Source organism: Lycium barbarum, chromosome 5 (assembly GCF_019175385.1).
Source record: "Lycium barbarum isolate Lr01 chromosome 5, ASM1917538v2, whole genome shotgun sequence".
Lineage (NCBI taxonomy): Eukaryota > Viridiplantae > Streptophyta > Magnoliopsida > Solanales > Solanaceae > Lycium > Lycium barbarum.
Genome location: NC_083341.1, coordinates 27,373,193 through 27,384,311, shown reverse-complemented (window position 1 = coordinate 27,384,311; position 11,119 = coordinate 27,373,193). Strand labels below are relative to the sequence as shown.

The 11,119-nt window shown below is 34.9% G+C and overlaps 1 protein-coding gene across 4 annotated transcripts; it reads left to right on the top strand.

Moving 5' to 3' along the window:
• The first annotated feature begins 254 nt into the window (after window positions 1-254).
• Window positions 255-9,614, top strand: LOC132640777 (uncharacterized). Of its 4 annotated transcripts, XM_060357529.1 has the most exons (10): window positions 258-623; window positions 1,749-1,820; window positions 3,110-3,199; window positions 4,148-4,190; window positions 5,089-5,195; window positions 5,823-5,927; window positions 8,357-8,524; window positions 8,738-8,854; window positions 8,965-9,034; window positions 9,168-9,614. In XM_060357529.1, the coding sequence occupies exons 1-7, from the start codon at window positions 480-482 to the stop codon at window positions 8,474-8,476; spliced, it is 681 nt and encodes a 226-aa protein (XP_060213512.1). In that variant the 5' UTR covers window positions 258-479; the 3' UTR covers window positions 8,477-8,524; window positions 8,738-8,854; window positions 8,965-9,034; window positions 9,168-9,614. The 4 variants fall into 4 exon arrangements, with proteins under 4 accessions (XP_060213513.1, XP_060213511.1, XP_060213512.1 ...); XM_060357530.1 differs by lacking the exon at window positions 8,357-8,524 and having other exon boundaries at window positions 255-623; XM_060357528.1 differs by lacking the exons at window positions 8,738-8,854; window positions 8,965-9,034; window positions 9,168-9,614 and having other exon boundaries at window positions 255-623; window positions 5,823-6,502; window positions 8,357-8,494.
• Window positions 9,615-11,119: the final 1,505 nt, after the last annotated feature.

Sequence of the window (11,119 nt, the reverse complement as noted above, 5' to 3'; positions counted from 1 at the left end):
AGAGCACTTTTATATTACTCCATCTGTTTCAATTTATGTGATACAGTTATGTGATAAGCTTCTTTATTTTGACTTTAAATTGGACATACAATTTTTCATTTTTTTGAAAAATAGTTTACATATATTTAGAAACTACATAAAAAATATTATAAGTCACAATAAATCAACAATTCAAAATCTTTAAAGAGTATATAATTAAATTACGGTCAAAGATGTTGTTGTTTGATTCTGTTAATCCGAACCGTAACAAGAGAACAGCAAACACTTTTAAGTCTTAACAGTACTTCTACACAGCTCCTATAAATTTGGCTATCTGCTTCCCCCTAACTATATATATATAAAATCTATACTTTCTGTTTCCCTCATCATTCATACACAAACAAAACTTTACTATCAAACAAGAAAAATAAAGAAGATTTTCTTCAGGAATTGCTACTTCGTTGTAGTGGCCCCAACTAGCTAACCGTTTTTCCTCAGAAATGTATAATTTTCCGCCGTCATTAATTCTGGGGCCACGGCGGCGTAACTTGGGAATGGTGACGCCGGAGGAGTTGATAATGTATCTTATTGACATTAATCTTCGTGGAGATGTTCTTATTCATCTCAACAAACTCATTAAACAGGTAATTAAGCTTCTGACTTCTTTATATATCATGCTTTTATAGTATTCTGCCATGACTTATTCGTGTTCGTTATTTCTTTTTTCATACTGCTTTGCACTATTTGTCCTTATGCCGAGGTCTACCGGAAATAACCTCTCTCTCTCCTAAGGTAGAGATAAGGTCTGCGTACAATTTACCCTCCTCACACCCCACTTTGTAGGATTTCAATGGGTATGTTATTATTGTATTTTCAGTACTGCTGAATCGTGAGCGATTTATGTCCTATAATTCCCCATTGATTAGTTCAATTGCACATTGGCCCGTGAATATGTGTGTCTAGTTTTAGTGATTTGTTTGAGTTTTTGTATATATATGCACACTGCCTTTGTCCCAACTTATGTGGCAGAGTTTGAATTTCAAGAGTTAAACAATTTAATTTTTGACTGTTAATTTGGGAATGGGAATCTTTAAATTTTTTGGAATAAAATTTCACATATTTGGAAACTGCGCCAAAAGTGCTATAAGTCACAATAATTGAAAATTTTACATAAAAAATGACTGGTTTGAATTTTGATATCCGAAAGGTGCCAAATAAATTGGTACGGAGGAAGTATATATGTTGTAGCAAGTTTTTTGATCAACTAAAAGTACTCAACTTATTCAGGCATTGCAGAGAACCACTACGTCAACAACTACTATGTGGAAAAGAGTAGAAACTCAGTAAATGTATGTGTAATTTTAGTGATGGATGAGTTTGTAGTATGAGTTTTAGATGTATATATGTTGATATATATTTATATGATATTGTAGCAAGTTCTTTTAATCAAATAACAGTACTCAATTATGTGGAAATGAATACAGACTGATCAGTAAACATACTATGAAGCAGAACACACTGTGCGATCCTGATTTCTTCTTAAGATAAATAACAGATTGGCTTCTTCCTCATTTAATTTGATACTTACAAATAAATTAAATGTGAAGAATAAGGTTAATTTTAATGCGGCTAATGATAAGGTGACCCATCTTTTTTCCTCCAATTATCTTGTACTTCTGAATTTGTGCATGTCCAGAATCTTTTTTTTCTGAAGGTGGTATATTTATGGTGACAATTCTGAGATGGTAAATTCTTTTTTATTTTATTAGATGGGAGAAAATTGCATCGATCTTGCTTTGGAGTTGTGGAACTCCTTTAATACAGTCTACATACTGCTACAGGTATACCTCTTTTAATTTTTATCAATTTCTTTGTCAACTACACTTACGGTTAAACTTGAGCTTGGTGCTTAATTTCCTCCTTGATCGGTAGGAGAGGCACCTATGAACTAGACGTTTATTTATTCGGTTTCCTATGTAAGTAATACATACACTGAATGATGCAATGTGAACTCAATTACATAAGTATGCTATTTGAATTCCCATTCCAAGATATCTAGGTTAGCTTATCAAATGAAAGTTTTTAGGACAGTTGTTTTATTATTTTGCGGATGTTCTTGGTAATAAGAAATGTATTCCCTTTGTGGATGCAAACGTTAACAGCAGTGCAAAAGTAGAATTTCTTGAATTTCAGCTGGATATCTTCTTTATAGCTTGCTACTGTTTGACAAAATGGCCAATTACTGCTGTATTCAATAAAGGAAAGGGAGATGTAAAAGAAATTGATAGCTTGAGTTTAATCGCTATTTACTCTTGTTCCTTTTTAGGGAACTTATCAGTTCTTCACTAGAAGTAACCTATATGCATTTTATTTCTAGACTCTGAGATTTTTCTAGAGTTGGGAATAACGATAATCGCAAAACTTTTTATTTTTATTTTAACTTTACGATTTAGTTCCCCTTTATATGTTAATATGCTCATGATATTCGTTCGAGTTGCTTTATTGTATGTTAACTCTTTGGTTGTATTTGGATTGGTTTTTCTAAATTAGTTTCTGGGATGTGTGAAATTGAATATAGAAATGATTTAAGGTCTATACTATCTGGTCATATAGCCAGAACAGTAATTTTTCATGAGATTTATAAAGCAGTAGGATTTGAGATAGATTGAAGATGGTTGCAATGAGCCTTGCACATCGGAATTAAGATTTAAAACTGATAGGGTTTGTTCAAAAACATGATTTCATGTCAATGATTCCATATGGAGCCTTTTCTGTAAGCAGCAAAAACAAATGTGCTAGGACTTAATCTTCAGGCAGGGAGCAGGAGCAATTAGCTTATAACAGACCTGATGGCCTTTTTTTCCCCTACCTTCATCACTTAATGACTTGGATTGTTGTAGTTCTTTCACATAAACTCTGTTGCTTCCCTATTTTGGTTTGACTTGCTCAAGACAAGCCATACACATCCAATGTTATGGCAAAAATGTAGATGGACCAGGAGCTCTAAATTGCTACGAGTTTGTAGCGCTCAACTTTTCTCTTCACTTTAGGAAGTATTAGCAGACTTTTCTCTTTACTTTAGGAAGTATTAGCAGTGTACGCGAAGGCTTAACTTTTCTCTTCTCTTCAGGAAGTAACGGCAGTGTACCAGAGGTTTTCAACCTCAACATTAACCATGGAGGAATCTACTCGAGTTCGTAATGCTCTTGCTGTACTTCAGGTGAATATATCCTATTATACCACTGAACTTCATGCAGGTTTGCATATACCTTGGTTTGGCATGTATCGTCAACCTTACATCTCGCCCATGCATTTTATATTGACATGTTTATTATCAAGAAAATGTAAAAGTTTTAATCAACAAAAATAAGCATGCTTTCAACAGCATCTTCTTCCTGCACTTGTTTCAAAACTAGTTTGACTAGAATGTAAGATTAGAATCATACCTATGTTAAAATAATTTGCTATTACAGTCTGAATGTTGTCTTTCTTTCTCGTGGTCTCACGGTTTTTCAATGTTAAGATGATAAGAGGTTATAGCATCTCATGTCTGCATGAGAGTAAGAATATTTGATGACCATAACCTAGGAGAAGGAAAGAGGAGCATTCTAGGAGTAAAGGTCCTAGACTTTCCCCCCCGAAATATCCATAAAACACTGACATACCAACATAAATGCAGAAATCCGTTTATATTTTTCCGTGGATATCTCATATCACAATCAGTATAATTAGATGACGGCACTGGAATATGAGTACCAACCTGCTTTAAATCTTCATACTTACTTCATTTTTATGGATAATTCAAGTGTGATATGTACAGAGTGTCATCAGGTAAGGAAAACTCATTGAATAATTGTTTTTGAAGTAATATTCATGCAGTGCAATGCTAGAAGGCAGTAGTTGTGTTTTAACTTTAAAATGCAGATGAAGGGAAAAATTGTCAGAAGATTTTGTGCATGGCTACATGGAAACTGTACACAAGATATGATTCTCCCAAAGTGAAAGTTCCTTACTGAATAGATGATTCCGTAGTCAGTGATCTTCTGGTATCAAGAGGATGAAGATCATAAAATGATTTGATGTTATTATATTGTAGTTTACTATTTCGCTATGGTGTGCCTCTTTCGTGATATGTAACAACCACTCTTTTATGGCTATATGAGTGCAGTGTATGGCCTCTCATCCAGAAGCAAGATGGGGGCTTATCAAAGGTAGCGTGCTTCTTCAATGCTTCACACTAAAATGAATTGTATGCCAAATCTTTGTCAATCTACTCTTAAAAAGTAAGTATATTAGTACAGATGCAAATGAGTATGCACATATCTATCAATACAACAGGTTTCAACTTAATAGATTTTCAAATGGATGAGTTTAGTTTTACCTTTTCATTGACCTAAGTGTTATTACAATACTACAGTTCTATTCGCTTTTCTTGGCATATCAAAATGAGAAAAAATTGTACCAGTGCAGTTCTTTTTTTTCATAAGTCAGTTCTTTATCTATGTTATTCTTTTATCGTTGTAACTTGTAAGCCAGTCCTTTATCTATGCCTGTGCCTTGTTATTTTTTTCTTAAATTCAAAAGTTCGACATGGTTTCTGATTCTAATGTAGTCCAAACATGAACTGTAAATGCTCACACACTATCATTTTTGTGTTTGTGTGCACATTGTGCCTGCAAAAACCTTTGCTAAGAAGCATTGTCCATTTGCTGATCTAGTTATCCTCAAACATTTGACTTTTATGTACTTTATCAATATGTTTTATCCTCTTCTTTCTACCCTCCTGATTTTCTTTGTGGATTGTGACAAGAAGGGAAGCCTTGGTGTAACTGGTAAAGTTGTTGCCATGTGACCTGGAGGTCATGGGTTCAAGCCGTGGAAACAACCTCTTGCAGAAATGCAAGGTAAGGCTGCATACGATAGACCCTTGTGGTCCGGTCCTTCCCCTTACGCCGCGCATAGCGGGAGCTTAGTGCACCGGGCTGCCCTTTATTGTGATAGGGCACAAGTAAAAGGGATCATACACTGATTGCAGAGTGAACAAGAAATTGTTCTTGGCTCCTGTTATTTCAGAAGTAGTTTATTCTTCTAATACTTTTTTTTATGCAGCAAACATACCACATTATCTTTACCCATTTATCCAAATTTCTACAAATGAAAAGCCTCTGGAATTTGTGAGGCCTGGCAGCTTGGATCTTATCGGTGCCCTAGCAAAGGTGATAATGTAACTTAAACAAATATGCATCTGTTCTGTCCCTAGTTCTCATTACGTTGCTTTTCACTAATTGATTTTTCAATATTCTTCAACTTGGACCACATGTTGAGTAATCAAACTTAACAACATAATTTAGTCTAGCATGAATAACTGCACTTCATGGATATTACTTTAGAAACAATTTTCTTTCAGAAAATTAGAAGCTATTTCCTTTTTTCTTTTGAAAATTCGAAGCTATTTCACTGCTGCTATTGTCCATTTAATTCAGCAGAAGCATGAGTCTTTCAAGCCCCTTATACAGTTATACTTACAGCAAACATATAGATGCATTAAGATCGGTTTCATGTATGGATCATCAAGCCATGACTGTTCTCACTTCTATTGTGTAAGTCAATTGTATGGATCATCAAGCCATGACTGTTCTCACTTCTATTGTGTAAGTCAATAATTGCATGCAAGTAAATACCTTCTCCATTCTAATCCGCATAATAATTATCAAAATACAAATCTGATTTCCTGAAGTGTTGTCTCTCTATGATGCCTGGTAATGTGACCCTTGATCTTACGTTTCTGTGTAGTTATCCTAAGGAGTACTAATAGAATGTTCTGAATTCACTTTCTTGTGCAGTTTGATGATCAATATGGGCCAGAAATTCTTAATTTTTTTCTAGATACACAACTATTTCCTAGGTGCCTGCACTGCATGGATCATGGTGATAAACTGACTGGGAAGGTTAGGCCTGCCTACAATTTGATCTTTTGCAGAAATATTTCATTTTCATCTTCTATGAGAGTGGTATTCCGATATAACGATAAATATACATGTGATTTATCATCAGAAATGCTTATACTGTGCCCAACTTCTATACATGTTGTTCATATGAAAACATTTTGAATTCTGGAGTGAATTAAATGAACTAATGAGAATGAAAGACCACACCATCAAGAGCAAAGCAGAAGAGGGCTTTTGCCAAGAAGCCCCTTCCAGAGGAAAAATAATACATAGTAGGACTTTGTTGCTTTCAATGAAAGTCTGGAATGGAAGAGCTGACCAGTATATTTAGAAGAAGGGCAGAAACTTTGGTCAGTTAGACAGGCCAAAAATAGATGGATGGGTGAGCTTGAGATACGGAAAAGTAGACGCTGACATCTCGCAAGGAGACCTGATAATTAGTGGCAAGTTCAGTTTCTGATCTCCCATATCATCAAATGTGGACCTACAACAGAAGTGCACATGCAGCTATTGCCTCCTGCTTGAGCTATATTTTTTATATAGGAAGATATGGCGGTCGAGGATTAGGGTAGAAGGTTAGTAGGTAGTTGAGCGATTGTCTACTTTCCCTTATTTGTAATGTTATTATTACTCTCCTACTATCTTATTCTTCTATTTTATTATTACCTGTTGTTTCCTTTGCTTCAGTTTTCATATTATTTGTTGTTACTGTTCTCTTCTAAATTGTTTTCAGTATGGCTTCTTCACTACTGTAAAGGAAGAAAGACTGTTTGAATATTTGAATCCAAGACGCTTAATTCCTTTTTTTATTAAGATTAAGACAAAAGTGATCAATATTTCTTTATGCTTGTTCCTGAAGTATAAAACGGTCCATTTGTTCCACTTAGACAATTTTAGATATTCAAGGATTCCACGTTCTGTTCTAGATTAAACAGGTCTAATTTAGGGAATTATCGATAGGCTAACAAAAAAAGACAATTAGGGATTCATTGGAACTATCACATTTATTTGGAAGATACTTATTTCGGATGGGTCACACCATATTTCCTTTACATACTTAATTTTTGATATGCTTTACTTGAGCTTCTATCTGAAACAGCCTCTCTACCTTCACAAGGTAGGGGTAAGGCTGCGTACACACCACCCTCCCCAGGCCCCACTTATGGGATATGTTGTTGTTGCTTAGATACATGATACTAGAGAGCAGTGAGAGGATTGGCACATGTATTGCCCCATAGAGTTCCCATGCATAGGAAGCTCCAAGTTCGAGCCTTCTGAGAAGCGTGGCTGGACCTTTTTTTCTCTCTCCCTTCTTGTTGTTTTGGCTGCTGCTCCTTTTTGTTTTTCTGTTTTCTCCTTTTCTCTTTCTTCATCAGCCCCGAAGCTAGCTGCGAAATCAGTGCCGACATGTTTCTCGCTTTCCTGTTCACCAAATTCTTGTGTCTCATCTCTCCCAAATTCCAGACCAGGCCTACTACAAGCTATGTCCAGGTTTCATGTGACATTCCCTTTTCCTGTCCTCTTTCCTATTTGCTCTGTTTTTATTTTTCACTAATGTTCTGTCCTTCAATTTGTATTCTCTGTTACATGATTCTCCAAGAAAATTTATGGTTCTGCAAATAATTGATTCTAATAAGATATGGTCCCTCATTACCTCCTCCATTCTCCTTCCAGGGTATTTTCTAGCTCTGCATCCCTGGTTCCAAACAGTGCTTCGATCCTAAATTCTTGTGCCATGTCTGAATCAATTAAATCTAGAATTGTATTACTCACTCTGTTTATTTGTCTTTCCTTTTTAGGCGGTTTAAAATGGAATGTCTCTATATTTTAGTAAGTTTTTACTTCCAACATTGGCTTGTTTAAGACCACAAGATTCAAAGGGTATTTTTGGTATGTTATACACCTTTAGTTTAAGACCCACAAGATTCTAAGTTGTGCTTTACATTCTTAAACTTCGTGCCTAGTCAAACTAATAACCTGTTTGACCTAGCCTCCAAAATCTGCTTATTTTTGAGAAGTTCTTTTTGTCACAAGTGCTTTTGGAAAAAGTACTTTTGGAGAGTAGTAGTTTGTGTCTGACTAATCATTTGTTGAAGTTATTGCTTTGGTTAGTGGAGGTCCTCCTTTCTTCTTCCAAAATCCCATTGCTTATTTGAAATAAACTTGAAGTTTGGAAGTGCAAACATTTGCTAGAGAGATCCTTTTTAAATTGTCAAAATGGATATTCCTTTTGTGGTGTTTAACATTGGATTAAGTTATGTTTAACATTGGATTAAGTTATGTGATGCCATCTTGTTGCTAGAGAGAATCAGAAATTGTAGAAAAGGAATAAATAAAAGAGTTGATTAACTGGCCGACCAATGCGCTGTTGATCTGCGAGTTCCTGTCAAATTTTATACATTCTGTAAACAAATCTTTATTTCTTGTAGGTAGTTCGAGGTGGTCATATTCTGCTTCTTTACAGAGAGCGTGAATTGTATATGTCTTCACCTTTTGCGCTGAAACTTATTAAGGTTATAAAAAGAATTGATACTGGAGTGGAACATTGATTGACAGCTGGAACTTAGACATGGTTATCACATTAATTGATGGGTGGGGTAAGTTGGTTTATTTTGGAATAAGCCTTTTCTAGAATCACCTTTTCTTGCTCTTTTCATTCTTCTAGTTTTCTCATGTAATATTCCAGCAATTTTGAGTCTCAACGTGTATCTTCTGCTATTTCTCATTGATTCCTCATTTCTTTTGAACTTTGTTAACCAAAGAACATTTCATAAACCATAGTTGTGATTTACCCGATCGTGTTCTGTCAGTGGTGCAAGTCTTGCGTCGACTGGTATAGACAAACTTACTGGAAGCCCTGATTTACAGCTGCTAAAATATGCTGTTCAATGCTACCTAAGTCTTTCATGAGGATCAATGTTAGGCGGGTAAAATTTGTTGTCCCTGCTGCTCTGGTTTTGTAATAATGGTGATTCTGTCTCTAATTATCCATTAGTATTTTATGTGAATTATTGTTTGATCTCCCTTCATAATACAGGGTATGTGATGCTTTGAGATGCAATTTTCCTCCACAGCTAACTGACTACACCTTTCACAACTTTTTTCGTGTGAGTCCATCAGTTTCTTTCTTCAACACACTAATAACATAATGCAATAATTGATATTACGGCCATGTAATAATTTATATTACTACCATGGACTCGCTATTATAATTATTTGTTTTCGCATATGCCTTCGCAGGAAGATCCAGAGATTCCAAATATGCTGCAGAAGATATTGTGCAATATAAATCGGCCGGGATATAGATCATAATTTCTAGGAAGAGGATTGAAGCATTGACTAGCATGTACAGATAGCAAACATCATAAAAGTCTTGGGAAGGAATTCAACCCACTTGCTTTAGAGAATCCAATCCCTATATACTTGTAGGAAGATATTATTCGGGAAAGGAATAAAGAGCTTTCTTGGGTAACTCAAATTGTGCTGTTACCATAGTTGAATCTTGTAAAGCTTGAAACTTCTTGCAGAGCTTAAACTAGGAGTATTAGTATTTCCTTGGTAGTATACTACAATTTTTCAGCTTTACTGTAGTATATGTAAATGGTGAGTATGAACCTCCAACTAGCTTTACTGTTTGCTTGCAGCTTTACTGTAGTATATGTAAATGTTTTGAGTATGAACCTCCAACTAGCCTTACTGGGGATAAGTTCCCATCATGGATAAGTTAAAGCTTCCTACACAATGTTAGGAATGAATACGGTAGTTAATTAATTTATAAATGACCTGATTTAATTTTGACAGATTATGATCAGACGCATAATGACTCATGAAATATTTAACTTTCGCTAATTCAGGTTCATGTGTGCTTTTAGGATACCTCTAGTGAGCTGCTCTGATATATATATATATATATATATATTTTTTTTTTTTTTGGATGTATCTGATTATAAAGTAGGGACATCACTGGAAACGATTGATGAGGTGTGTTGTGAAGGATTCAAGCTCTTAAACTTGCATGCTCATGTCCAAACTCCTTTTTAACCTCCATGTCTTTGTTATCAAGGTCAACATTTATATTACTAAAAGCACCTTTCTCGGTATCCGACTTAGCATCATCACTTATCTTATATTTACATGTTATAACATTATAATCTAGAATCTGGATTTTCTTTGAGTAGAAGTTTAGAGTAAAAAAAAAAAAAAAAATACGTTGAGGTCTCAAGGATTAAACACATCCATTATATAAGCATGCGTCAAGTTGGAGCATGACAGCATCTGTAACTTTTTATATGCATAAAATATTGCAAAAAATGTGTTTTTATTTCACTTAGCTGATTTTTGTGAAGATGGATAAATGCAACACATTCAAAACCTCTGATAGGCAAATTTTAAATTCATTGGAAAAATCACAACATCAGTAAGAGCTCTAAACGGTGTTTGAAACTTGACAAAATATGGAGGAGTCTGATTAATTGAATACATTGCAAAAGCAAGGGCTTTCCCCTCCTCCCCCCCCCCCCCCCCCCCCCCCCCAAATCTCTTTTCCTTCCCATTTATGTGGATTGGTTTCAGTTTTCTCCCTTTACATTGAATCTTGTTGGAATATAAAATTAGTAGTTCTTTCATGTTTGTTTTGAGTTTATTGATTCGTGGGGTATTTTTTTTTTTTTCAAGGTGGAATCTATCTTAGTAAATAATAAGTTTTAAAAGGGAATTCATGAGATTTAGAGGTCGCTAACGGAATAGGAACATAGAACATAATTTAGGGAAAAGGACATCGTGTGTCGACTCAGCCAAATTAATCTCACATTTAACTATTGTTTGGGCTTAATCCCACTAGGTGTTCGGTTGGCCCAAATTAATGCCAAAAAATGGCCGGTCGGCCCAAAATAATGCCAAGGCTGGCCGGCCCAATAGCCCAGGCGCTTAAAAAAAAAGAAGACTTTTTGTGGCGACTGCTATAGCATATATACATAAGTTGGAATTATATATAAACTTTATATACAAGAATTATACAGTTTATATATATATGCTGGAATTAATCATACATTTATTATACGTTAATTGTACATTTATTATACACATATTATGCAATAATGATATGATTTTTTTTTACATATACAATAGTGATAAATATTATATACCACAATGATACGGTTTCTATAATACATTTTTTGTACGTATGGTATACT

Excerpts from the sequence above, each read along its gene's own strand:
- LOC132640777 (XM_060357528.1), top strand. The coding sequence starts at position 480 with ATGTATAATTTTCCGCCGTCATTAATTCTGGGGCCACGGCGGCGTAAC. Across the intron at positions 4,191-5,088 it reads AAGATGGGGGCTTATCAAAG|CAAACATACCACATTATCTT; the intron begins GTAGCGTGCTTC and ends TTTTTTATGCAG. Across the intron at positions 5,196-5,822 it reads TTATCGGTGCCCTAGCAAAG|TTTGATGATCAATATGGGCC; the intron begins GTGATAATGTAA and ends TTTCTTGTGCAG.